The sequence below is a fragment of the Schistocerca nitens genome, chromosome 6 (genome assembly GCF_023898315.1).
Source record: "Schistocerca nitens isolate TAMUIC-IGC-003100 chromosome 6, iqSchNite1.1, whole genome shotgun sequence".
Classification (NCBI taxonomy): domain Eukaryota; kingdom Metazoa; phylum Arthropoda; class Insecta; order Orthoptera; family Acrididae; genus Schistocerca; species Schistocerca nitens.
This window is the reverse complement of record NC_064619.1, coordinates 251,661,091-251,687,225: the sequence shown is the minus strand read 5'-3', so window position 1 is coordinate 251,687,225 and position 26,135 is coordinate 251,661,091. Positions and strand designations below refer to the sequence as shown.

The 26,135-nt window shown below is 35.9% G+C and overlaps 1 protein-coding gene across 4 annotated transcripts in view; it reads left to right on the top strand.

Moving 5' to 3' along the window:
- Positions 1–26,135, top strand: part of LOC126262370 (2',5'-phosphodiesterase 12-like) — a 169,691-nt gene that overhangs the window by 63,136 nt on the left and 80,420 nt on the right. For all 4 annotated transcript variants that reach the window (XM_049958963.1, XM_049958962.1, XM_049958961.1 and 1 more), the window contains exon 4: positions 25,919–26,051. In XM_049958963.1, the coding sequence (XP_049814920.1) occupies positions 25,919–26,051 (133 nt within the window). The remainder of the gene's footprint in view (positions 1–25,918; positions 26,052–26,135) is intronic.

Here is a 26,135-nt window from a genome sequence, read left to right as displayed (position 1 = left end):
TTCCACTGGAGTTTAGCTATCATCTCCGTAACGCTTTCGCAATTACTAAATGATCCTGTAACGAAGCGCGCTGCTCTCCGTTGGATCTTCTCTATCTCTTCTATCAACCCTATCTGGTACGTATCCCACACTGCTGAGCAGTATTCAAGCAGTGGGCAAACAAGCATACTGTAACCTACTTCCTTTGTTTTCGGATTGCATTTCCTTAGGATTCTTCCAATGAATCTCAGCCTGGCATCTGCTTTACCGACGATCAACTTTATATGATCGTTCCATTTTAAATCACTCTTAATGCATACTCCCAGATAATTTATGGAATTAACTGCTTCCAGTTGCTGACCTGCTATATTGTAGCTAAATTATAAGGGATCTTTCTTTCTATGTATTCGCAGCACGTTACACTTGTCTACATTGAGATTCAATTGCCATTCCCTGCACCATGCGTCAATTCGCTGCAGATCCTCCTGCATTTCAGTACAATTTTCCATTGTTACAACTTCTAGATATACCACAGCATCATCTGCAAAAAGCCTCAATGAACTTCGGATGTCATCCACAAGGTCATTTATGTATATTGTGAATAGCAACGGTCCTACAACACTCCCCTGCAGCACACCTGAAATCACTCTTACTTCAGAAGACTTCTCTCCATTGAGAATGACATGCTGCGTTCTGTTATCTAGGAACTCTTCAACCCAATCTCACAATTGGTCTGATAGTCCATATGCTCTTACTTAGTTCATTAAACGACTGTGGGGAACTGTATCGAACACCTTGTGGAAGTCAAGAAACACGGCATCTACCTGGGAACCCCTTCTTGAAAACGGGGATGACCTGTGCTCTTTTCCAATCCTTTGGAATGCTACACTCTTCTAGGTACCTATGGTACACCGCTGCAAGAAGGGGGGCAAGTTCCTTCGCGTACTCTGTGTAAAATCAATTGTCACCCTTTATCTCTCTTAACAGTTTAACTGGACTGTCTTGAGGCAAGAGACTTTTTTCTTGAAGATTTCAAGTCTATGCCAGCTGGAAATCTTAAACACCAGTACTGCGAAATAAATTCAGGTGCTAATTCATACGACATTAAGTTATGGCATAACTTTGTGGGGAGGTACCTCGAAAACAAACATTAATAAAATATTTAAATTACAAAAAAGAGCCATAAGAATGATAGCCAACCTTAAATGGAAAGATTCATGTAAAGCAGCTAAAGCTCTCAAAATACTAACATTACCCTATACGAATTCCTCTGTTGGACAAAATTCAAATATTCTCCTGATACTAGAGATAACAAGATACAACACAACCGTGACACAAGAAGACGGAACCTCTTCCATGAGCCTACACACACACCACCAAAAAAAAAAAAAAGAAGAAGAAAAAAGCCATCAAACGCTGGACCAAAAGCCCTTGAAAAACTCCCATCATTCTTGAGAGAAATAAACAATAAAAATATTTTCATAAAATGTCTAAAAAATTTTCTAATAGAAAACTGTTATTACAGTGTAAATGAATTTATGTGCACTACAGCTCAAAACAATTTCAATACCATTATTGTATCAAAAGAAAAATTGTACAAAACCTAATTTAATATGAAATAGCCCTAGAATAATTTTGTAATAAATTATATTTTTGTTAAACAGTAGACAGTAAATACTATGTAGCTGTTGGTCCATGAAACGAAAATATGTCTTGATAACAATATATGTGTGCCTTTATCATTTAGCTCTGTCTGTTTTCTATGAGTCTCCCTTGACAAGTGACTACATGACCTTTGTCTCGCATGGCGAGGTTCTGGGGTTCACAGAAAATCTCCAAGATGGGACTTAGTTTTCATCGAATAACTGTTGCAATAAACAGGTATCTCAAAGTGCAGGAATCAAGGTGTTCATCTCCCCAATAGACACGGGAGATGCACTGCATCCACTTTTGCTCTCATGATTGCATAAAAAAAACAAAATTTCCCACACAGTATGTGGCCCAAAACAAACTCTTACTTACTAAAATAACAAAAATGCTTGCTCAAGATCATGATTACAATTTGCCAGAGAGAGAGAGAGCATGGGAATGTATATACAAGGATGTATTATAAATTCATGATTATTGTTTCACATTTTTCAGTCATTTTTAAAGATGTCTTCTGTCCCACAACTACCCTTAACCCGATGACTACACTTATTTCGAATACTGCCATATTTAAAACTATAAAAGTGCCAAGTTTTTCATGGGTCCCCTGATACAATGAAATTTACATCTAAGCAGCAAGAAAAGTCTGTAAACATGGTTTGCCACTGCAATCATCCATCTCGGCAGGCCAATTTAAACATATTTCTGTGTACTCGTCAGGGACCACTCAAAGTAGCTCGTTTGTAAATGGTTTAGGTCACTATGCTTATACAGGTTAAAGGTCATGATGCAAGATCTGTTTCAAATCAGGTGCAATTGTTAGAACACTTAAAAGTGAGTGTACCAAGCCCACAACCAATATGTCTACTCAGTCTTACAGTTTTTGGTATGTTTAAAGAAGTGTGTTTTACAGCACAAGAATGATATTCTTAACATGGCAACAGGAAAAAAAAGTCACACAGCTGGTACAGGATTGTGCACTTTGGTCAAATAACTTTCACCGTGCCAGTCAGCTAGCTTATTTGGCCATTTACTTGAATTCTTGTATTGCCGTGTCTGTGTACTGAGCCCATGAATCCAATAATAGGGAACATTTCTTACCTGTGTGATATGGTTCCAAATGGAATGTCATAGGAGCATTTGCTGATCACTTTTTTCCTTTTTCATCATAACATTTATTTAATGTAGAATGACAATAAATAGATTCTGTGACAGCTTTCATTCTCCTGCTAAAGAGTTCAAAAAATTACAATAAGTGAGATTCAAACCTATGCACATGAAAGTGGACCTTGTTTGAAATGTTGACCTTGTATCACATGATCACTCAAGAATTGAAGTCACTAAGTTGTGCAATGTTAATCTTGATCCAAAGAATTTTACGTATTAATCAGAACGTGCTCAGAATTGTATATTTCTCCAGAGTGTAAGCCACATTAATATTCCTGGTTCAGGATAGAATATAAACCCTTTGCCTTTTATTTTTCAGGTTCTTCAGTTGTAATGTGAAGCATGGCATATTTCTATAAAATGGTTGCATAGATTACAGTCTGTACTCCCCACCTCCTCACAATCCCATCAGAGAATAAATTTATGTTGTCAGAGGTTGGCAACAGTAAACAGTAGGATCTTCTTGTGATCTCTGGCTGTCATGTAAGATGTAATTTCAGGCTAAGCACCTTTGGTTGCTGCAATGAAGATTCTGCAGCTGGTGTGTTGTCACTCGTGCTCATGACAGGAAACAGATAAAGAAAGCATTCATGTATTATACAGTATTGCCTTATACAAATGAAAACAGTTAAATTATCATAAAATATTCTTTAAAATATGTTTAAATACTACAACATTGTTTCACGTATATTCACTTAGGTGGGAAGTACAGTACAGTCTGGAAGTTTCATTATCTTGTCACACTACAGTCTTAGAGTTAATGGAAGTGTATTGACTTATACCTTGCAACTGAAATTATGTTCTAGCATTCCTCAAATAGTATGCCGAAGCTCACTGAAATCTTTAGGTCACAGAGAGTAGCTTCACCTTGGGATCCCATATCATTGTCATTCAACTGTGGCATCAAATCTCTTCTCTATTTGGCTCATAGTGTAACGAACAACTTATGCAGTGGTAGTTATCCCATGGCAGAAATGCATCAGTGGCCATGGCAGGAATCTTCATGGTATGACCTCTTAGGTTGTCTCAGCATGGTGAGATTTCATGTGTGCAACAGATTTGTTGATTTCGTATATGCACAATATGATGACAACCGATCCAGTCATCTTCTTCGGGATCTATGTTTTAATGTGTACTGTCTGCCTATACTCCAACCTGCAAGTAAGCATTAAAACATAGCTTGCAGCATCTGAAGAAGTTGAATCGATCGGCTGTTGACGTATTCTGTATCAAATGGAAACAACTACTCAGCTGTACACCTGAAAGCACTCTATTAGAGTTCATGATAGCTTAATTGATGAAAGGAGAAAATATAAAAATGCAGTAAATGAAGCAGGCAAATAGGAATACAAACATCTCAAAAATGAGATCGTCAGGAAGTGCAAAATGGCTAAGCACGGATGGCTAGAGGACAAATGTAAGGATGTAGAGGCTTATCTCACTAGGGGTAAGAATTATACTGCCTACAGGAAAATTAAAGAGACCTTTGGAGAAAAGAGAACCACTTGTATGAATATCAAGAGCTCAGGTGGAAACCCAGTCCTAAGTAATGAAGGGAAAGCAGAAAGGTGGAAGGAGTATATAGAGGGTCTATATAAGGGCGATGTACTTGTGGACAATATTATGGAAATGGAAGAGGATGTAGATGAAGATGAAATGGGAGATATGATACTGTGTGAAGAGTTTGACAGAGCGCTGAAAGACCTGAGTCGCAACAAAGCTACGGGAGTAGACAACATTCCATTAGAACTACTGACAGCCTTGGGAGAGCCAGTCCTGAGAAAACTCTACCATCTGGTGAGCAAGATGTATGAGGCAGGCGAAATACCCACAGACTTTAAGAAGAATATAATAATTCCAATCCCAAAGAAAGCAGGTGTTGACAGATGTGAAAATTACCGAATTATCAGTTTAATAAGTCACAGCTGCAAAATACTAACACGAATTCTTTACAGATGAATGGAAAAACAAGTTGAAGCCAACCTCGGGGAAGATCAGGTGGGATTCCGTAGAAATACTGGAACACGTGAGGCAATACTGACCCTACGACTTATCTTAGAGGCTAGATTAAGGAAAGGCAAACCTACATTCCTAGCATTTGTAGACTTAGAGAAAGCTTTTGACAATGTTGACTGAAATACTCTCTTTCAAATTGTGAAGGTGGCAGGGGTAAAATACAGGGAGCGAAAAGCTATTTACAATTTGTACAGAAACCAGATGGCAGTTATAAGAGTCGAGGGACATCAAAGGGAAGCAGTGGTTGGGAAGGGAGTGAGACAGGGTTGAAGCCTCTCCCCGATGTTATTCAATCTGTATATTGAGCAAGCAGTAAAGGAAACAAAAGAAAAATTTGGAGTCGGTATTAAAATCCATGGAGAAGAAATAAAAACTTTAAGGTTCGCCGATGCCATTGTAATTCTGTCAGAGACAGCAAAGGACCTGGAAGAGCAGTTGAACGGAATGGATAGTGTCTGGAAAGGAGGATATAAGATGAACATCAACAAAAGCAAAACGAGGATAATTGAATGTAGTCGAATTAAGTCAGGTGATGCTGAGGGAATTAGATTAGGAAATGAGACACTTAAAGTAGTAAAGGAGTTCTGCTATTTGGGGAGCAAAATAACTGATGATGGTCGAAGTAGAGAGGATATAAAATGTAGACTGGCAATGGGAAGGAAAGCGTTTCTGAAGAAGAAAAATTTGTTAACATCAAGTATAGATTTAAATGTCAGGAAGTATTTGTATGGAGTGTAGCCATGTATGAAAGTGAAACCTGGACGATAAATAGTTTGGACAAGAAGAGAATAGAAGCTTTTGAAATGTGGTGCTACAGACAAATGCTGAAGATTAGATGGGTAGATCACATAACTAATGAGGAGGTACTGAATAGAATTGGGGAGAAGAAGAGTTTGTGGCACAACTTGACAAGAAGAAGGGATCAGTTGGTAGGACATGTTCCGAGGCTTCAAGGGATCACAAATTTAGCATTGGAGGGCAACGTGGAGAGTAAAAATCGTAGAGGGAGACCAAGAGATGAATACACTAAGCAGATTCAGAAGGATGTAGGTTGCAGTAGGTACTGGGAGATGAAGAAGCTTGCACAGGATAGAGTAGCATGGAGAGCTGCATCAAACCAGTCTCAGGACTGAAGACCACAACAACAACAACAACGATAGCTTAACTCTTTGAGATTTAAAAGTCTCGCTTTTATCATTGCGACAGTGTGGAAGCTCATGCATCAGACTGCTCCAGGGGAGATGGCACTGAGGAAAAGTCTCCAAAGTCTGAGTACATGGGTGTTGGTCACAGTTTTTGAGTCACTCTCGTGGAGTATGTGCTGATTACTGGTGGTGGTAGATGGTGTAGCTGGTCAGTCAGTGACAGAATCCTTTGTTTAAAAAAGTAAAAAGGAAAAAAATCACCGGTAGATTGTTTAAAAAACCAGTCAGTTCTGCTTGATGGTGAATGGTTAAAAACCAATCAGTTCTGCTTGATGGTAAGGTTGCAGCTGATTTTGGTGATGCATTGTGTTGCCTGATTTAGTCTGGTTGGTGTAACTTTTATTTAAATAAAAACAGTGGTGGCAGGTACCTAACTGTGAAGGCAGTCTGGCATATCCTATGAGGCTGCTGGCTCTAGCTAGCAGGAAATGAGTAGGCCATGCAGAAATTGCTACAAGAGTAAGTACTTGCAAAAGACCCACCATTGTTCTTGATTGATGCCCAAGAGCATTTTTGTCATGATGTATCTGTTGATAGCTGACATGCAATGGATTCTCAAGAAGAATGTTAATGCTGACTGTTTTGGAGTCTTCTGTTATCAGCTTTTGCTGTTCATCCTTAAAGGTGCAGATCAGCTGTTACGACTCCTGATTGATATAAGGATGGAGTGGTGCTAACTTGTAGAGGACATCCCAGTAATATTGAAATCTTCAGAAACATCGGGTATAAACCGTGCTCTGTTATCCCAACCGGGAAGATCTACTTTGACAATGATTTTGCAAATGCCTGTGCCATTGTTTCTGCTGAGGTGAAGGCCATATGAACAGAGCAGGGATTGTTTGAGTTCACATTGAACACCTCAAATCATGTGAACTTCACAAAGAGCAAATTGTCAGATGTTCATCACATTTGGTGTTAATCCATTCCTGGTTGAAAATGAGCTAGTTGGACAGCAAATTGAGCACTCACAGCATGTGATAGACTGATGATAGGACACAAAGGCAGCAATATTGTAAGTATCGCGCTCTCCCCTCCCCTTCTCCTCCCCTCTCCACATCCCCAACACTACTCCTCTCCCCCTCCCCAACCATTCTCCTCTCCCCACTTCCTCTTCTCTCCCTCTCCCTCCACAACAACTCCCCTTCCCACCCCTCTCCCTCCACAACAACTCCCCTTCCCACCCCTCTCCCCCTCCCTCCCTCCCCAACCCTTCTCCCCTTCCCACTCATCCCCCTTCCCTCCCCTCTCCCCCTCCCTCTCCAACCCCTCTCCCCTTCCCACTCATCCCCCTTCCCTCCCCTCTCCCCCTCCCTCTCCAACCCTCCCACCCCTCTCCCCCTCCCTCTCCAACCCCTCCCACCCATCCCCTCTCCTGTGCCTCCCATCCCCTCACCCCCTCCCTCCCCTCTCCCCAACCCTCCCCTTTCCTCTCTCTCTCCCTCCCCCTCTCCCTCTCCTCTCCCCCTCTCCCTTCACTCTCCCCTCTCCCCCTATCCCTCTTCCCATCCTCTCCCCCTCTTCCTGTCTCCCTTGCCTGACCCCCTCCTCTCTCCCTCCCCCTCTCCCTCCCCCTCTCCCTCCCCTCACCCCTTCTCCCCTCTCCCTCATGCCTCCCCCTTTCCCTCCTCCTTTCTCCCCCTCCCCTCCCCCTCCCCCTCCACTCACCCTCTCCCTCCCCACCCCCTCCCCTTCTCTGCCCCTCTCCCCCGCTCTCCCTCCCCCTCCCATCTTGTGCGAGCCTCACCATCTCCAAATAACTGCTGCAATTTACATCATTCTCTGCATACTGCATTCATCCCTTGGTTTCACTCTATGCCTTTCACCTCACATACTTCCCTCCAGTACTAAATTGATGATCCCTTGGTGTCTCAGAATGTGTCCTATCAACCAATCCCTATTTTGGTCGAATTGTGCCACAAATTTCTTGTCTACCCAATTCTGTTCAATAGCACCTCATCAGTTATGTGATCAAGACATTAAATCTTCAACATTCTTCTGTAGCACCACGTATTGAAAGCTCTTGTTCTCGTTTTGTCTAAACTGTTTATTGTTCATGTTACACTCCACAGAAATACTTTCAGAAAAGGCTTCCCAACACTTGAATCTATATTTAATGTTAACAAATTTGTTTTCTTCAGAAATGCTTTTCTTATCATTGCCAATCTACATTCTATACCCTCTTTACTTCCACAATCATGAGTTATTTTGCTGCTCAAATAGGAAAACTCCTCTATTATTTCAAGTCTCATTTCATAATGTAATTCCTTCAGCATCTGATGGAATTTGACTGTATTCCATTATCCTTGTTTTGCTTTTGTTAATGTTCATCTTATGCCCTCATTTCAAGACACTGTCCATTCTGTTCAGCTGCTCTTTCAAGCCCATTACTGTCCCTGACAGAATTACGTCATTGTCAAATCTTAAAGTTTTTATTTCTTCTCCCTGAACTTTTAATTCCTTCTCCAGATTCTTCTCTGGTTTTCTTTACAGCTTATTCAGTGTACAGAGTGAATAACATTGGGGACAGGCTACAGCCCTGTCTCACTTCCATATCAACCACTGCTTCTCTTCCATGCCTCCTGACTATTATAACTGCCCTCTGGTTTCTATCTGTATTTTACCCCTGCTACCTTCAGAATTTTAAAGAATGTATTCCAGTCAAAATTATCAAAAGTTTCTTTAAGTCTATAAATGCTATCAATGTAGGTTTATCTTAACCTTTGTTATAAGAGAATGTAAAGATAAAGTAGATTGTGAAAGTATATCATTTAATCAAAAATTATCTGAATATTTTATGAGAGAGTTTCAGGATAAATTAAATTGGGAGGATATGTCAAGTATTGTCTGAAGATTTTTTAATAAATTTTACAGTTAAAATTCACTAGGATAAAATTTTAAACTGTCAAAATTTATCTGAAGCTTTCAAACAAAAAACGAAGACCTCTTATGAAGTAATGGGGCAGCCTGAAGGCAGCGACTGTTCTATATGCTTAATCACTCAAAATTATCATTTTGTGAGAATGAAATGTAATCATATTTTTCATAAAAGATGTGTTGATAAGTGGCCGGTAAATCATTCGTCTAGTATAGTGTGTAGAAATGTCTTGATCTGATGAAGATTCATTAATCAATTCTTTTGTGTGCAAATAAGTATATGTTAAATGCTTGAGTTTTGATGAATCACACAAGAAAGAAAAAAATGTTTTATAGAATATTTATGTTACATAAATGGAACTCGTTATTGAAAATTTAAAGCTGTTTGGGTTTGATTATAATATTAATTCCATTGATTGTGTTATTAAAGAAGATATAGTACATTTTGATATTAAAATAGAAGTTAATCAGATTGACATAACATCAGAATCATTTGAGAATATTAAATTTGATTTCGTTGAATCAGGTGGATATAATAGGTGTAGTTTATTAGATGTATACAAATTTATTAGGAGTGCTATCTGTGAAAATTTAAGTTTGTAAATAGTAGTTGGGTTTTCACTTTTATTGATGAAAGTTCATTATATTGTTAATAAACTGTTCTTGTGTGTATTCATTCACAAGATTAAAATAATTGTGATAGCAATCAATACTCTATCTTTATTTCAGTCTTTCATATAAATTTATTGAATTAGGGTTATAATTACCTCTTAGCATTCCTTCGCAATTTGGGTGTCTATCTTCCATTCTGTGGAATTGCATTTGCAAATTTTCTCTTTGTACTCTAATGGCATAATAATTATGTTGATCGTTATCACCAAATAATTTTAAAAGAATGAATATTTTTTAAATTTCATCAATTTTTTTCAGGTACTACATGAGGTAGTGAGTGATTTATTTCTCTGTTTCTTTATTGTACTATTTCTAAAGCATTGTCATTCAAGTCCATTAAATGTTCCATATGTTCGTCTCTAATTTTAATTCTGAGGCAGCCTCGGGGTTTAAATTTTCAAATATTTTGTATCTTTTCTGTCAACATGTTTTCTAATTGCATAGTCACTGTCTTTATATTCCAATATTTCTGCAACATCTTTAACTTTAAACCAAGGATTATTCCTTGCATCAGTTATCGTATATACTTGTTTCCCATTGTACGTAAGCTTGTTGTTGACAATATCTATGATTGACTCCATTTATATGGATAAAATTTTACTAGCTTAATAAAATTTAATATGCAATGAATGGTTTCGTGTTGCTTGATTGATTCATGTGCATTGATAAAATTCTTGTATTGTTGATGTATGCAGTATCATTAACATTCATTATAATTATATTTCAAATCTTTAATGAAATCTATTATGATGAAAGGAAGTCAGTAAATGATAGTAATATATTCCTAACAAAATTAAATGCATAAACTTCACTTAAATCTAATAAATTGTTATTCTATGTAAATGGAAACCAAAAATGTTAAATCTCTGAATTAGAAAAGTCGATTGATAAGTTTCATTCACACATATGTACAAAGGATAAGCATATGTAAAGAATATAGTGGAAACCATCAAAGAAATAGATACATTAAAGTGCCTTGTGTATGTGACCAATATTTTGCATCGAATAATTATAAGAAACATTTAAAATGAATTTCGTGTGATGACTATTCTAAATTATCATCATCAGTGGAAATTGATGTACAACAAAGAAGCTGTAAAATGTATTAGTTATCAATAAATTAAACATTCAAATTGTTTTTACTTAAGTTAAACATCTAAGGATAAGCTTTCAGGTAGAGGTAAGATTTGCCTTTATGATTATAATAAACAAAGAAACAAGGCAGATATTATTAATGTTAAATAATGTGTTAAGTTTCAAGCAACAAATTAGCTTTCCATATTCTAAATTGTAGTTATTAAGAGAATTTAGTTTTACACAAATCTAATAAAAAAATTTTTCTTTAATAAAAGAGAATAAAATGGAGCAGGCTTCATGATACTGAAGAGAAATAATTTAAGGGGATACAGCAGATTAAGAAAAGATGGTGTAATTAATTTAATTACTAACACAATTCATGTATACCTGTTCTGCTCAATACCATGAAAGTAGTTGAGCTCAAAGCTGTAGCAAAAACTCTTGACATTAGAGGCCATAGCAAATTAAAATAATCAGAAATACTGTAGTTAAATCAGTTGTGTTACAGTAATTTCAGTTTCATCAAGAATCATTCCAAAAGATTAAATAAAGACCAAAAAGAGTACCTAATATAAATTACTTTTACAAATTTGAATTGACATTTTGAAAAACTCGACCATTGATACAAGAATAAATTGACTTGATCAGATATGTCCATTCAGTAGTAAAATATATGAGCAACAAAGAGGATAAAACATAAAAAAAAGAATTATTTGAGTTAAAGAAATAAGATCTAAATTCAGTGAAAGTTCAGGACATGGTCTCTGACCTATAAACTTGTCTCTAATGATGATATTAGAGAAATCAATACCATCAATGACGAAACTGATTATGTAACAAAAGCACTTAATTGTATGGTACAAGTAGCTAAAAAGAGAAATAACTTAAGAAAATGATTCAAGTTAAATTTATCCAATCTCTATAGTATATAAAGTATCTGATAATACTCAAGAATCTGTACAAGTTTTGTGCAGTAAAATCAGAGATATATAATCATCTGATGAGACTATTTATGTAGCAAACACTACATTTAATATTCAGATATTAGCAATTCTGAGAGGCAGCAAAGATAAAATAAATAAATGTAGCTGATGACAAAAAGACTTAGAGATACACCACAAAAATTAATAACGATGGTAATCTGTGTTGTCCTAGAGCTATAATTGTAGTATTAACATATCACACAAATAATATCTTAGACAGAGAACCAGCTGAGAATGAAATTAAGATGTTGTGAGTAGGAGATAAATATAAATTACAAAAGAGTTAACCAACATATTATGTAACCAATTAGGAGAATACGACAAAGAAGGTTTCACTCAGATCTGTGTTATAAATGTTGAGCAGCAGATAAATGGTATTTATGTTGAAAATTTCAATTTTGTTGTCTGTCGTGGCCATGAGAAAGCAGTAAAAATATCTCTGTATAAAAATCAAAACCATTTTGATATAGTTAACAGTATGACAGCTTTCGTAGCATCATTACATTTCTATAATAAATGTAACAAACCATATGACAACAAGAACAAAAGTAGATGTAAAATAGAGAGAAAGTTTGTATACTGTGCAGTGGTACAGAAAGCAGTACTGAGGAAAATGAGATATATTGTAAAAACTGTAATAGATACTGTTATAATAAAGAATGCTTATACAATCCCGAAGAAGTTTGTGATATTGCATATAAACGTAGAGAATGTAACTGCATTTATTTGAGATTTAAAGAACATAAATGTGGCTTTGAAGTCTGTAGAAACTGTAAACAGGGATAAAAATTAAGTCATAAATGTTTCATGCAATACAAATTGCAAAAAGGTGGTATTTGTGAAAAGAAATGTAATGAAGAATTTATAGTCAAAGGATGTCAAAATTGTATTAAAGGTGGTTGTTGTATTAATGGATAATTCAAGGATTATTGTGTTTTCCAAAGCTGGGAATACCATAAAATAGTTACAGGTAAACAGTTCAAATATTGTGAAAAGGGGATACCAATGAGAGTTGCTTGTACCTATACAGAATAATATTTGGTTATGAAGCTCAACAAGAAATGGGAATACATATTCCAAATCTCATTATAGCTCACAGTTTTAATAGTAATACTATTCATATATTTAAGACAAATGATGAATCCTGTAGGTGGATACACCTGAAGAAAACAAGAATTATATACCTAAAGAAAACAGGAATTATATTTCCATAGTTCACAATTCATTTTAAAGTACTGTATTAAAAAATACTATAAAGCCATATACTTTCTACACAGGGACTAAATGATGTCACTGGAGAGAAAACAGTTAGGTTTAAAAATTATAGATAGCAGTAATTTTGTACAAGGCCCCTTTAGTAGCTCTACAAAAATATTCCATTTTCAAGGAGTTAAAGAAAGGTTTTTTCCCACATCTGTTTGATACACAAGAGAATGAAAATTACATAGGATCTATTCCAGATGTCGAACATTGTTGTGTTGAAACTATGAAACCAAAAGAAAGAAAAATATTTCTCAAATAGCATAGTCAAAAAGTTAAAGAAAATTGTGTGTTCAATATGAGAAAAGAAATTAATCATTATTCCAATTCTGATGTAGATATATTGAAAAGAGGTTGTGTTGAACTCAGGAAAAAATTCTTAGGAATAGCTAATATAGATTCATACTGTTATTTAAGAATTGCTGGAGTTTGTATGGCTATATAAAAATCTAAGTATTTTCTTGAAAGAAGAACTGCTGTATTGGACAAAGAACAAAAAGAAAGGTGTAGTAAAGAGTCTACTGCTTGGTTAAACAGTTTAATCAATAATAATGTTCAACACTTCCTTAATGGTGGAGAAGTAAGTATAGCCAGAGCGAAAGTAGATGGTTTTGATAAGGAAATCGATACTGTTTATCAGTATCGTGGTTGTTTCTGGTATGGTTGTAAAAATATGTTTTAAAGGTGAGACAGTTAACAAGAAAACTAAAGAATCAGTGGATGACCTACATCAAAAGATTTTAACAAGAAGTACTGAAATGTTAAATGCTGGATATAATTTAGTGGAGATGTGGGAACATGATTGGCATACTCAGCAGTGTACAAAAAGCTAAACAGCTACCTAAAGTTATCAAACCATTAAATACAAAAGATGCCTTTTATGGAGGATGTACAAATACAGTAAAATTAAGAGCTAAAGCAAATGGTGTTGGTACAAAAATAATATTAGTCTCTACCCTACTGTGCAGTGTTATGATTATCATCCTGACCAAGATTTTATACTAAAAAGTGGTACAATTTTATAAACTGTAAAGTATTGGCACCTTGGGGATTGTATCATTCAGTTTTACCAGTACAGCTAAAGACTGATAAAAATGAAAAGCTGTTGTTTCCTTTGCGTATCAAAAGAGTAGAAGAGAAAATAAATAAATGTAATCACAATTATTATGAAAGAAGAATCATTGGAAATTGGACAACTGATGGAATAAAGAAAGCTGTAGAAAAAGGATATAAGATTTTAGAAGTGTATGAAGTGTCAAATTTTGGATGTAAGAGCAACATGTTGTTTAAAAATTATGGGAAAGACTTCATTAAGATAAAGCTGGAAATCAGCCCTCATTATTTTGAAACTAGTGAGATGTATATCAAAACAGTTAAAGAAATATTGGATATTGAATTAGATCCTGATAAGATAGAAGAAATTACAGGAAAACGAGCTGTAGCCAAGGTGTATCTGAATTAATTATATTATTAAATATGAGTAAAAATTAATATGTCACAGGTTTACAAAAATGTTATGAAATACTACTGGATGACCAGTTAGATAACATAGATATTAATTTTATTAATGAAAATATGGTTCAGATGAAGTAAAGCTTCATAAGATTAATTGAGAGTGAAGTGAAAGAAAAGACACAATTAGAGTACAACCAGATAACTAGAGATGTTAATACTAAAAATTTCATAAATGAAAACATTAAGAAAGAATTCTCATTTCAGTATAATAAGAGTGGTTCTAGAAGATTATAACACAGTACTGTATGGATATTAAAATAAGTTTTCTGTATCTTCTAATGTAAAAATAAAATATGTATTAGGTATTTCATTATAACAATGGAATAAATTTCTCAGTTGTTTTTTTATTACATTCTATGTTTCTTATATTTAAACATTTAAATTTTTTGGTTATTGAGTGATAAACTTAAAAACTATATAACCACAAGTATAATCTTTTAATATTTTGGGGATATTATTTATTGTTATTTGATAATCATTAAGTTGATAATTTGCTATTTTTTTTACAATTGTAAAAAATGAGAGAATTTGACTTTTCTATTTCTTCTCATATTTCTGTGTCAGTTTCCTCAAATGTCTCTTCTTCTCCCTAAGCATTACATTTCATACTACTCAAATTTTCTATAATTGAAGATGGTTTAAAATAATATTTGCAGATACCACATTTCACTTGTTTCTCTCTTGGTTTGTTATTTCTCTCAATAAAAATATCAAATTGAAATTTGTACCACACATTAGTCATATCCATCCTTATTTATAGGATTAAAAATTTTCATAATGAATATATCTTTTTCTCCCATTAAAATTTTTTCTATTGAAAGGGAAGTTCTACTCTAGCAGCTCAACAACATTAGCTCTTAGAATTTTTTTCAAAAAATTGGTGAGCTGCATGTAAATGAAACACATTGCAGGTTGTAAGTATTTGGAAACTAGATATGGAGAAAAAGTTTGTGTGGAGGCTGATGATACATTTAAAATTATTTTGCGAGACAGACATTATAATTAATTACTGGTTGGGATTTTCAGTTTTTTAATTATGGAAGTATTAAACTGACATATAAAGGAATGAAGAAACTTAAAAATAACAATAATGAATTTCATGATATGGAATTTGTAGTTTCAACTTTTTATTTTCAAAATTTACCCTTTTTAATTTTTTTTTGGCTACTGTTGCCTTGATATATAACCCTCTCTCTCTCTCTCTCTCTTCTTTTTTTTCCCTTGGTTCATTGATTGCCCCCCCTCCCCTGCTGGGGTGCACTCAACATGCCCCCTCACTGAATCTGGTGACAAATTCATCATATTAAAAGTTCAAAACAATGATGAACTAGATAACCATTGGGTTGTACTGTATTCATTGTTTCTCTCAGAAACGTTCCAAGCTCGCATCAATGTTGAGGTTTGCAATTTGGCAAAGTTGATCAAATGAATTTGCAGATATGTCAACAAATGAAGCACTATGGTAGTTGTTGGAGTAAGAAATGCAATAGCATTTGTCATCAAAATCAACCTAGATGGTACATTTTATCGTTTTCAATCAATGAATAACTTCAGTAGTTGTTCATTTAGCAGTGCTCCATGAAAATAGACAACATCTGTACTTCACAACTGAAAATGGATGAGCAAGATCATTATCGCCACCACCAGCAACGTTAATTGCATTTTTCGCATTTTGCACCTATATATTTACTGTTACGTACTCTGAAGTTACACATGGAATGCATCAGCAAACAAGTTTCAGCGTTGCGAACAAGGTAAAACAGTCACAGAACATTGAGATTTATAGTCGATCGTCGCAATAACCCATCTGTACTCTATCCACCCAAACAGTGCAGTATGGCTTTTACTTGCAATTACTTTTATTTATTTATTTATTTTTATTTATTTATTTAGCATCCAATAGATCACACATGTGATATAGGATTTGTCATTTGATTACACGTAACACATAACAACACATACACATAATAAATTGACAAACATATACAAGCAGCAAACAAATTACATACACATAGTACATAAGTAGTGTACAAGAACTTATTACCCAAAAAACAAAAGTACGTGCTCACAATAAACAGTTTTAGATAATGAACTATGCCTTATACACAAAACGTGTTACGGGTATACACAAAATGTATTACGGATATTTAACAGATTTTTCCTAAGTATCATAATTACAAAGTTGAAAACATCATTAAATTAGTATTCATTTACACTGTAGTAGCATTTTTCCATCAAGTATATTTTTACTTCATGCTTGAAATTATTTTTGCCTTCAATTCATTAATTTGAGATGGAAGTGCATTTAAAAGCTTTATTCCTAAGTGGCTAACATGTTTCTGACTTCTAGTTTTTGCTACATAGGGAATGTGGAAGTCTTTACAATGCCTTGTATTGTGATCATGGTAGCTTGAGTTGGTTTGGAGATCGCAGTTATTTTTACTTATCATTTCCAGGCATTTAAAAATATACATTGATGGTATTGTAAGTATCTTTAGTTGTCTGAATAAGGGTCTACAGTGAGTTTGTGGTGGGCTGTGTGTCATGATACGAATAGCTCTTTTTTGCATAATAAAAATGTCATTTAGTCTTGACCTGGTTTTTCCCCAAAAACTTATGCCATAGCTTGCAACTGATTGGAAATAACTGAAATACACTGCTCTAATACATTCTTTGCTGCATACCTTGGATATTATTCTTAAGGCAAAACATGCTGAGCTAAGTTTCTGAGTAAGATATACACTGTGTTCATTCCAGTTTAAATCTTGGTCAATTCGCATTCCCAGAAACTTTGTGGTGCACACTTTTTCTATTTGTTTGCTATCCAGCATAAGGCACATATTTTCCCCTTGACACTTGCTTCCATACTGTATAAAGTTTGTTTTCTTTGTATTTAATGTGAGCTTATTTGAATAAAACCATGATTGTATGTATGAGAGCATTTTCTCTGCTGTAGTACACAATGATTCTTTTATACCACTAATTATGATACTCGTGTCATCTGCAAACAGTAGAATTTTGGCTGAGCTGGCTGGAGCCTGTATATCATTGATATAAATTAGAAATAACAATGGGCCCAGAATGCTGCCCTGTGGAACACCTATTTCAATTTGTTTTGGTTCAGATATGAGTTTAAAATTGTGAAGATTGTTGGATGACCTCAGCTCAACAACTTGTGACCTGTTTTGCAGATAAGATTCAAACCATTTTTTAACAGTACACCTGATGCCTATTGCTTCAAGTTTCTCTAGTAATATTACATGGTTCACACTATCGAATGCTTTGGATAAATCTAGATTAATTCCAACAACCTGTTTATTTGACTCCAAATTTCTTACTATTTCTGTTGTGTAGTCCAATATGGCTGTTTCTGTACTGTGCCCTACTCGAAAGCCATGTTGACTGTTATTTATTAGTTTATGTTTTTCTAGATATTTTGTAACCCCGATTTTCATTAATTCCTCAAGTATTTTGGAGAAGGCTGGGAGGAGAGATATAGGTCGGTAATTATCTATTTTATGTCTGTCACCATTTTTGTATAGAGGTATCACTTTGGAGATTTTAAGTTTGTCCGGAAATATCCCTTCACTAAGGGACAAGTTTGCTATGTGCACTATAGGTTTGACAACACATGGATCAATTTTCTTAATTATTGATATAGGTACATCATCCAACCCAGAGGACATTTTGGATTTCAAGCATTTAATGACTTTTAGAACTTCATGCTCATCTGTTGGCATTGCCATCATGCTGGTATTTACCATTGGAGTTGTCACTGTTGGTTGTTGCTTAAATTTACTACTTAAAGTAAGGGGAATATTTACAAAATAATTGTTTACATTGTTTGCATTGGCATCTTTTTCTATGGGAATATTTTCATTATTTTTAAGATTGATTTCCTGTTCTTTAGTTTGACCCCCAGTTTCTTTTTTTACCATTTTCCACATCATTCTGGACTTGTTACTAGCCTGCCTTATTAATCTATCATTACTTAATAATTTTGCTTTTGCTATTACTTTGCAGTAAGTCTTTTTGTATGTCCTCACATACTCAACAAACTGCTGATCATGACATGTTTTTAACTTTAAACTTAGTAATTTCATGGTTTCACTTGACTTTTTAATTCCGGGTGTAATCCAGGTCCCTTTGGATCCAGATGATCTATAACTCAAAAGCTTTTTTGGGAAACACATTTCAAAGTATGTCATAAAAGTGGAAGCAAATATATTGTAAGCATCATTTGTGTTTGTGCCAGGACCTCTGACCAAACTGCATTTTTTAAATTATTTTTGAACTGATTACAATTTTCAGTAGAGAAAAATCGTTTGTACTCCTTTTTATTTTCCTCCTCCTTGGGAGTTGCAGTGAGATTTAAGGTTAGTGCATTATAGTCTGATAATCCTATATTCACATTTGTAACTGCAACTTCATGTGTGACCACATTTGAGAAGATGTTATCTATTAGGCTTTCACTGGAATCTGTTGTTCTAGTGGGAGCTGATATGTGGGGGAACATGTTGAAGCTTTTTAGTATGTCTAAAAACTTGTTTTTTACTGGACTCTGGACCAATAGATTAATATTAAAGTCACCACAAAGAATTATGTTAGAGTTCTCATTTGAGAAAATGTTGAGCATTTCTTCCAAATTCTTAAGAAAGACTTCAGTATCTCCTGTAAATTGCTGCAACAATTATTTTCTTCTTTAAACTATATAACTGAATGGCTACTGCCTCAAAATCCTTTTCTATAATTAATGGTTTAGCCTCGTATCTTAACTTAAATTTAAGCTTGGGATTTAGATAAATACATACACCACCACCTTTGGCATTTTGCCTACAGTACTGACTGGCAAGTTTATATTGGCTTAAGTTTATGCTGTTTAGTTCACTGTCCCTGCACCAATGTTCCATAACACATAAACAATCAATATGGTCACTATTTACTGCTACCTCAAGTTCAAGGTACTTGTTTTTAAGACACTGAATGTTCAGACTCATAATTCTTAGCTGATTTGAACAATCCGACTGACCTGTGACTTTACACTCTGTTGATACATTTTCTCTTACACTGTTACAAGATTTCATACCTTGTTGTAGATTCCTCTGCTTGCAAACATTTCCCTGTTATGTGCTGTTGTTCACTGTTTTGCCCCAGCAAAAATCCTGGCTTCTCAAGGGTGGCTGCCTTCTTCTGGTGTGATGACTGCTCCTATTTCCACTGCTGCTGCTGTGTGCTGTTGCAGTGAATGTCAGTGATTCTGGTTGCTTGGTTATTGATGTTGGAACTACTGCTTCTGATGTTGCTGTGACTGCTAATGATTCTGGTTGGTTGGTTTTTGATGCTGTAACTATTGCTTCTGTTGTTAGTTCTGCTGCTGCTAATGTTGGTCCAGTAGTAGGTTCCTCTGTTGCTACTGTTTTTTGGATGGTCTATTTGCGTGCTGCTGCTGTTTGTGCTGGTGTTTCTGTTATTGGAGATTTGTACCATCCCAGTTCAGTGGCTGTCGCTTTGTAATTACATTTAATTGCTTCCCTTATTAAGGTTCCTAACCTGGCCTTCCCATTTCTGTTAAGGTGAAGCCCATGTTTCGTAAAACATTCTCTATCAAGTGTGCTTGAGTCAATTAATTTCACATTGCTGAATAGCCTACAACTACTTTTAAGTTTCGCATTAATTCTGTGAATTTCCTTATTCACACATGACCATTCAGGTAAATCATGTCTGTGGGGAAAGTTCACCAGTAAAATGTTTGTATTTGACGGTACTAGCAAAACACTCAAGAGCTGTTTATACATTTTCATAGCATTGTTTTCGTAAATGTCTTTAGCTCCAGTGCAAATTACAACACTGTCCTGCTTGTCATAGTTACATTTTACGATGTTTTTCGTCACTTCTGTCTACCAATGTACATGAACGGACATTCTTCCAAGAATTGAGAACAGTGAATGGTCAAGTTTGTGTCACTTATCATGAACCTTGACAAAAATTAAGTCTTCTTGAGAATGATGCACATTGGCACACTTGAGTCACTGATGCATCAAATACTACTCAACCACACATTATTTGTATTGATACTGACATCACACTTCCCATCTATTCCAAAAGATCTTTGGGAAAAATACAAAGACTACTTGAATGAAGATATGCTGCATTGTATATGTGCTGAGAATCAAAAACTAGACATACAGTTCACACCAAACAGGTATAATGAGGCAAGGATTTTGATTCAGGACATGGGTTGTGTAATCACTAACAAAGCACTGGTACAGTTGGGAAAGGCTACACCGAATCAATGTGAAAATGGCATTTCTGAGTGTGATTAACAAGAAACACACCTTAATGAGTTAGGTAAATTTTTTTCAAACAAATTTTTCAAAAAATGCTTTGCATATGACAGAGTTAGGTGTGCAGTACAAGCCAAAGTGGCAGATTGTATTCCCTAAATGTGCTCAGAGGCACAGGAAAAAATTTGTCTTTCTTCACTTATTTTGACAACCATACAATTATGGAAAAATATTGCACTGGCTATCTCATAATCTCGAATTGCAGCAACTCTTTTAATGATGGTCAAACAGTGCATTCAGAACTGGAATTGCCGTTGAATATGCAAATCACTGAGACACCACCATACAACATCAACAAAAATTCTGGTAGGAGTAAACTACTTGTCATGTTAACTCATTATATGGGACGAATGTGCTGTAGTGCATGAAAAAGCATTGGAAGTTCATCATCATACACTCAAAGATTTGGGAGAAAATAAACAGCTCCTCAGTGGTGCACCCATGGTGATTTTTGACAAACTCTACCAGTTATTCTGTGTTCGACAGCTGGTGATGAACTTGATGCATGTCTCAAATCAACCATTTTATGACACCTGTAAAAATTGGCTTTGGAGAAAATATGCATTTACGATGCCAACATGATGCCTCAGCTGAATGTTTCACAAAACAGTTGTTGGATAATAGAAATTGGAAAAAAGCAGTTGATAAACCCACACAGTGTATGACATTGCCAACATACTTCTGTAAAATCAAAGCTACCACAGATATATCTATTCAAAGTTTTCCTTAATATTGCACAGAATTACAAAAATTGTCAGTGACTAAGTACACATGCTATATTAGCATCAATAATATACTGAATCAAGACAATATTGTCAATTATTCAACTTTGTTCTTGAATTCACTTGATTTGGCAGGCATGCTGCCACACATTTTACTATTTAAAATTGGTGTGCCTATCATTCTTCTCCAGGATATAAATCCAGCACAACTTTGCAATGGTACCAGGCTGTCAATAAAAAAAGATGATGAACGGTATCTTCAAAGCTACAATTTTAAATGGAGATCCACAGGAGAAGGTGTACTGTTGCCATGCACCCCAGTTATTCTGACAGATATGCTATTCAAATTCAAACATTTGCAGTTTTTGGTGCAACTTGCATTCGCATTTACCATCAACATGGCACAGGGAGAATCGCTACAAGTTTGTGGACTAAATGTGACAAATCCATGCTTCACATGGACACATGAATGTGGCGTTCTCACACTTAGGTAAACCTTATGGTTTAAATGTGTGTGTTGTAGGTGGAAAAACAAAAGCACTACAATAAACAATATTTAAACACAAACACTTTTTTTGAGTGGCATTGTAATGCATGCTAGGTACTCACAAGTCTCAAATGATATTTCTAGTGAAAATGTGATGATCTGGAGCTGTTTTGCTTAGTTTGGGCTGGAATTATTAATTTTATTTTAAAAGAAAAAAGAGACTAACATATCTTCAATATCTTCTTCACGAGAGATGTATCAATTACTTGAATGAACTGGGGTATAACAAGGGATCACTCATGAACTTGATGTTGTTGTTGTGGTCTTCAGTCCTGAGACTGGTTTGATGCAGCTCTCCATGCTACTCTATCCTGTGCAAGCTTCTTCATCTCCCAGTACCCACTACAGCCTACATACTTCTGAATCTGCTTAGTGTATTCATCTCTTGGTCTCCCTCTACGATTTTTACCCTCCACGCTGCCCTCCAATACTAAATTGGTGATCCCTCGATGTCTCAGAACATGTCCTACCAACCGATTCCTTCTTGTGCCACAAACTCCTCTTCTCCCCAATTCCATTCAATACGTCCTCATTAGTTATGTGATCTACCCATCTAATCTTCAGCATTCTTCTGTAGCACCACATTTCAAAAGCTTCTATTCTCTTCTTGTCCAAACTATTTATCATCCACGTTTCACTTCCATACATGGCTACACTCCATACAAATATTTTCAGAAACGACTTCCTGACACTTAAATCTATACTCGATGTTAACAAAGTTCTCTTCTTCAGACATGCTTTTCTTGCCATTGCCAGTCTACATTTTATATCCTCTCTACTTCGACCATCATCAGTTATTTTGCTCCCAAAATAGCAAAACTCCTTTACTAATCTAAGTGTCTCATTTCCTAATCTAATTCCCTCAGCATCACCTGACTTAATTCGACTACATTCCATTATCCTCGTTTTACTTTTGTTGACGTTCATCTTATACCCTCCTTTCAAGACACTGTCCATTCCGTTCAACTGCACTTCCAAGTCCTTTGCTGTCTCTGACAGAATTACAATGCCATCGGCGAACCTCAAAGTTTTTATTTCTTCTCCATGGATTTTAATACCTACTCCAAATTTTTCATTTGTTTCCTTTATTGCTTGCTCAATATACAGATTGAATAACATCGAGGATAGGCTACAGCTGTGTCTCGCTCCCTTCCCAACCACTGCTTCCGTTTCATACCCCTCGACTCTTATAACTGCCATCCGGTTTCTGTACAAATTGTAAATAGCCTTTTGCTCCCTGTATTTTACCCCTGCCACCTTCAGAATTTGAAAGAGAGTATTCCAATCAACATTGTCAAAAGCTTTCTCTAAGTCTACAAATGCTAGAAACATAGGTTTGCCTTTACTTAATCTTTCTTCTAAGATAAGTCGTAGGGTCAGTATTGCCTCACGTGTTCCAACATTTCTACGGAATCCAAACTGATCTTCTCTGAGGTCGGCTTCTGTCAGTTTTTCCACTCGTCTGTAAAGAAGTAGTATTTTGCAGCCTGGACTTATTAAACTGATAGTTTGGTAATTTTCACATCTGTCAACACCTGCTTTCTTTGGGATTGGAATTATTATATTCTTCTTGAAGTCTGAGGGTACTTCGCCTGCCTCATACATCTTGCTCACCAGATGGTAGAGTTTTCTCAGGACTGGCACTCCCAAGGCTGTCAGTAGTTCTAATGGAATGTTTACTCTGGGGGCCTTGTTTCGACTCAGGTCTTTCAGTGCTCTGTCAAACGCTTCAAGCAGTATCGTATCTCCCATTTCATCTTCATCTACATCCTCTTCCATTTCCATAATATTGTCCTCAAGTACATCGCCCTTGTATAGACCCTCTATATACTCCTTCCACCTTTCTGCTTTCCCTTCTTTGCTTACAACTGGGTTTCCATCAAAGCTCTTGATATTCATGCAAGTGGTTCTCCTTTCTCCAAAGGTCTCTTTAATTTTCCTGTAGGCAGAATCTATCTTACCCCTAGTGAGATGAGCCTCTACATCCTTACATTTGTCCTCTAGCCATCCCTGCTTAACCATTTTGCACTTCCTGTCGATCTCATTTTTGAGACGTTTGTATTCCTTTTTGCCTGCTTCATTTACTGCATTTTTGTATTTTCTCCTTTCATCAATTAAATTCAATATTTCTTCTGTTACCCAAGGATTTCTACTAGCCTTCACTATTTAACTCCTCAGAGCTACCCATTCTTCTTCTACTGTATTTCTTTCCCCCATTCCTGTCAATTGTTCCCTTATGCTCTCTCTGAAACTCTGTACAACCTCTGGTTTAATCAGTTTATCCAGGTCCCATCTCCTTAAATTCCCACCTTTTTGCAGTTTCTTCAGTTTTAATCTACAGTTCATAACCAATAGATTGTGGTCAGAGTCCTCATCTGCCCCTGGAAATGTCTTACAATTTAAAACCTGGTTCCTAAATCTCTGTCTTACCATTGTATAATCTATCTGATATCTTTTAGTATCTCCAGGGTTCTTCCATGTATACAACCTTCTTTCATGATTCTTAAACCAAGTGTTAGCTATGATTAAGTTATGCTCTGCGCAAAATTCTACCAGGCGGCTTCCTCTTTCATTTCTTAGCCCCAATCCGTATTCACCTACTATGTTTCCTTCTCTCCTTTTTCCTACTCTTGAATTCCAGTCACCCATGACTATTAAATTTTCGTCTCCCTTCACTACCTGAATAATTTCTTTTATCTCATCATACATTTCATCAATTTCTTCGTCATCTGGAGAGCTAGTTGGCATATAAACTTGTACTACTGAGTAGGCGTGGGCTTCGTGTCTATCTTGGCCACAATAATACGTTCACTATGCTGTTTGTAGTAGCTTACCCGTACTCCTATTTTTTTTATTCATTATTAAACCTACTTCTGCATTACCCCTATTTGATATTGTATTTATAACCCTGTATTCACCTGACCAAAAGTCTTCCTCCTGCCACCGAACTTCACTAATTCCCACTATATCTAACTTTAACGTATCCATTTCCCTTTTTAAATTTTTTAACGTACCTGCCCGATTAAGGGATCTGACATTCCATGCTCCGATCTGTAGAATGACAGTTTTCTTTCTCCTGATAACAACGTCCACTTGAGTAGTCCTCGCCCGGAGATCCGAATGGGGGACTATTTTACCTCCGGAATATTTTACCCAAGAGGATGCCATCATCATTTAATCATACAGTAATGCTGCATGCCCTCGGGAAAAATTACAGCTTGCTTTCAGCCATTCGCAGTACCAGAACAGCAAGGCCATTTTGGTTAGTGTTACAAGGCCAGATCAGCCAATCATCCAGACTGTTGCCCCTGCAACTACTGAAGAGGCTGCTGCCCCTCTTCAGGAACCACACGTTTGTCTGGCCTCTCAACAGATACCCCTCCGTTGAGGTTGCACCTATGGTACGGTTATCTGTATCGTTGAGGCATGCAAGCCTCCCCACCAATGGCAAGGTCCATGGTTCATGGGGGGGATGAACTTGATAAGGAACAATAATTTCATTCACCTGCTGTGATCTTGAAAAACTAAGTAAGATATAAATCAAAATCTGTAGACTGCCATCTGTACCCCAGTACAATGCAGTTGTGTCATAGTCACTATGCTACCTCCCTCAGTGTAGAATATGAACTTAGTGCACTAGAATACTACTGTTCAGCATAAAAGAATGCCTTCTGTGTCATGATTTAAAGCAATTGTATAAATATCTTTCTGGAGTCTCCAATTCATATCTCATAGTAAATATGTGAGAGATGCTGAAACATCATTTGTGACCTAGAACTGCTCCTTTACATTGTTGCATGCCAACTCTTATCAATATAACCCTGTTTTCTTTATTTTTATGCTGTCTTTTGCTTGTGTTGATTTGGTTGAACATTCTTGACGAGACTATAGTAAAATGTTTATATTCTAGGTTGAAGGAGCAGCATGGAATTACACTTGCTCATGAATTACAAATTAATCCACGGTTACGTAACTTGTGGACTCTCATGAAACCAGAAGTTGAGAAAATACCTCGTTTTTTGAAAGCATCAACTTCGTTACAGGTTAGTGTATTTGCTTTCATGAAGGAAACCAACCAGATATTGAATTGTATTTACTTCCTGTAACTGTTGCCTCGTTTTTGTCAG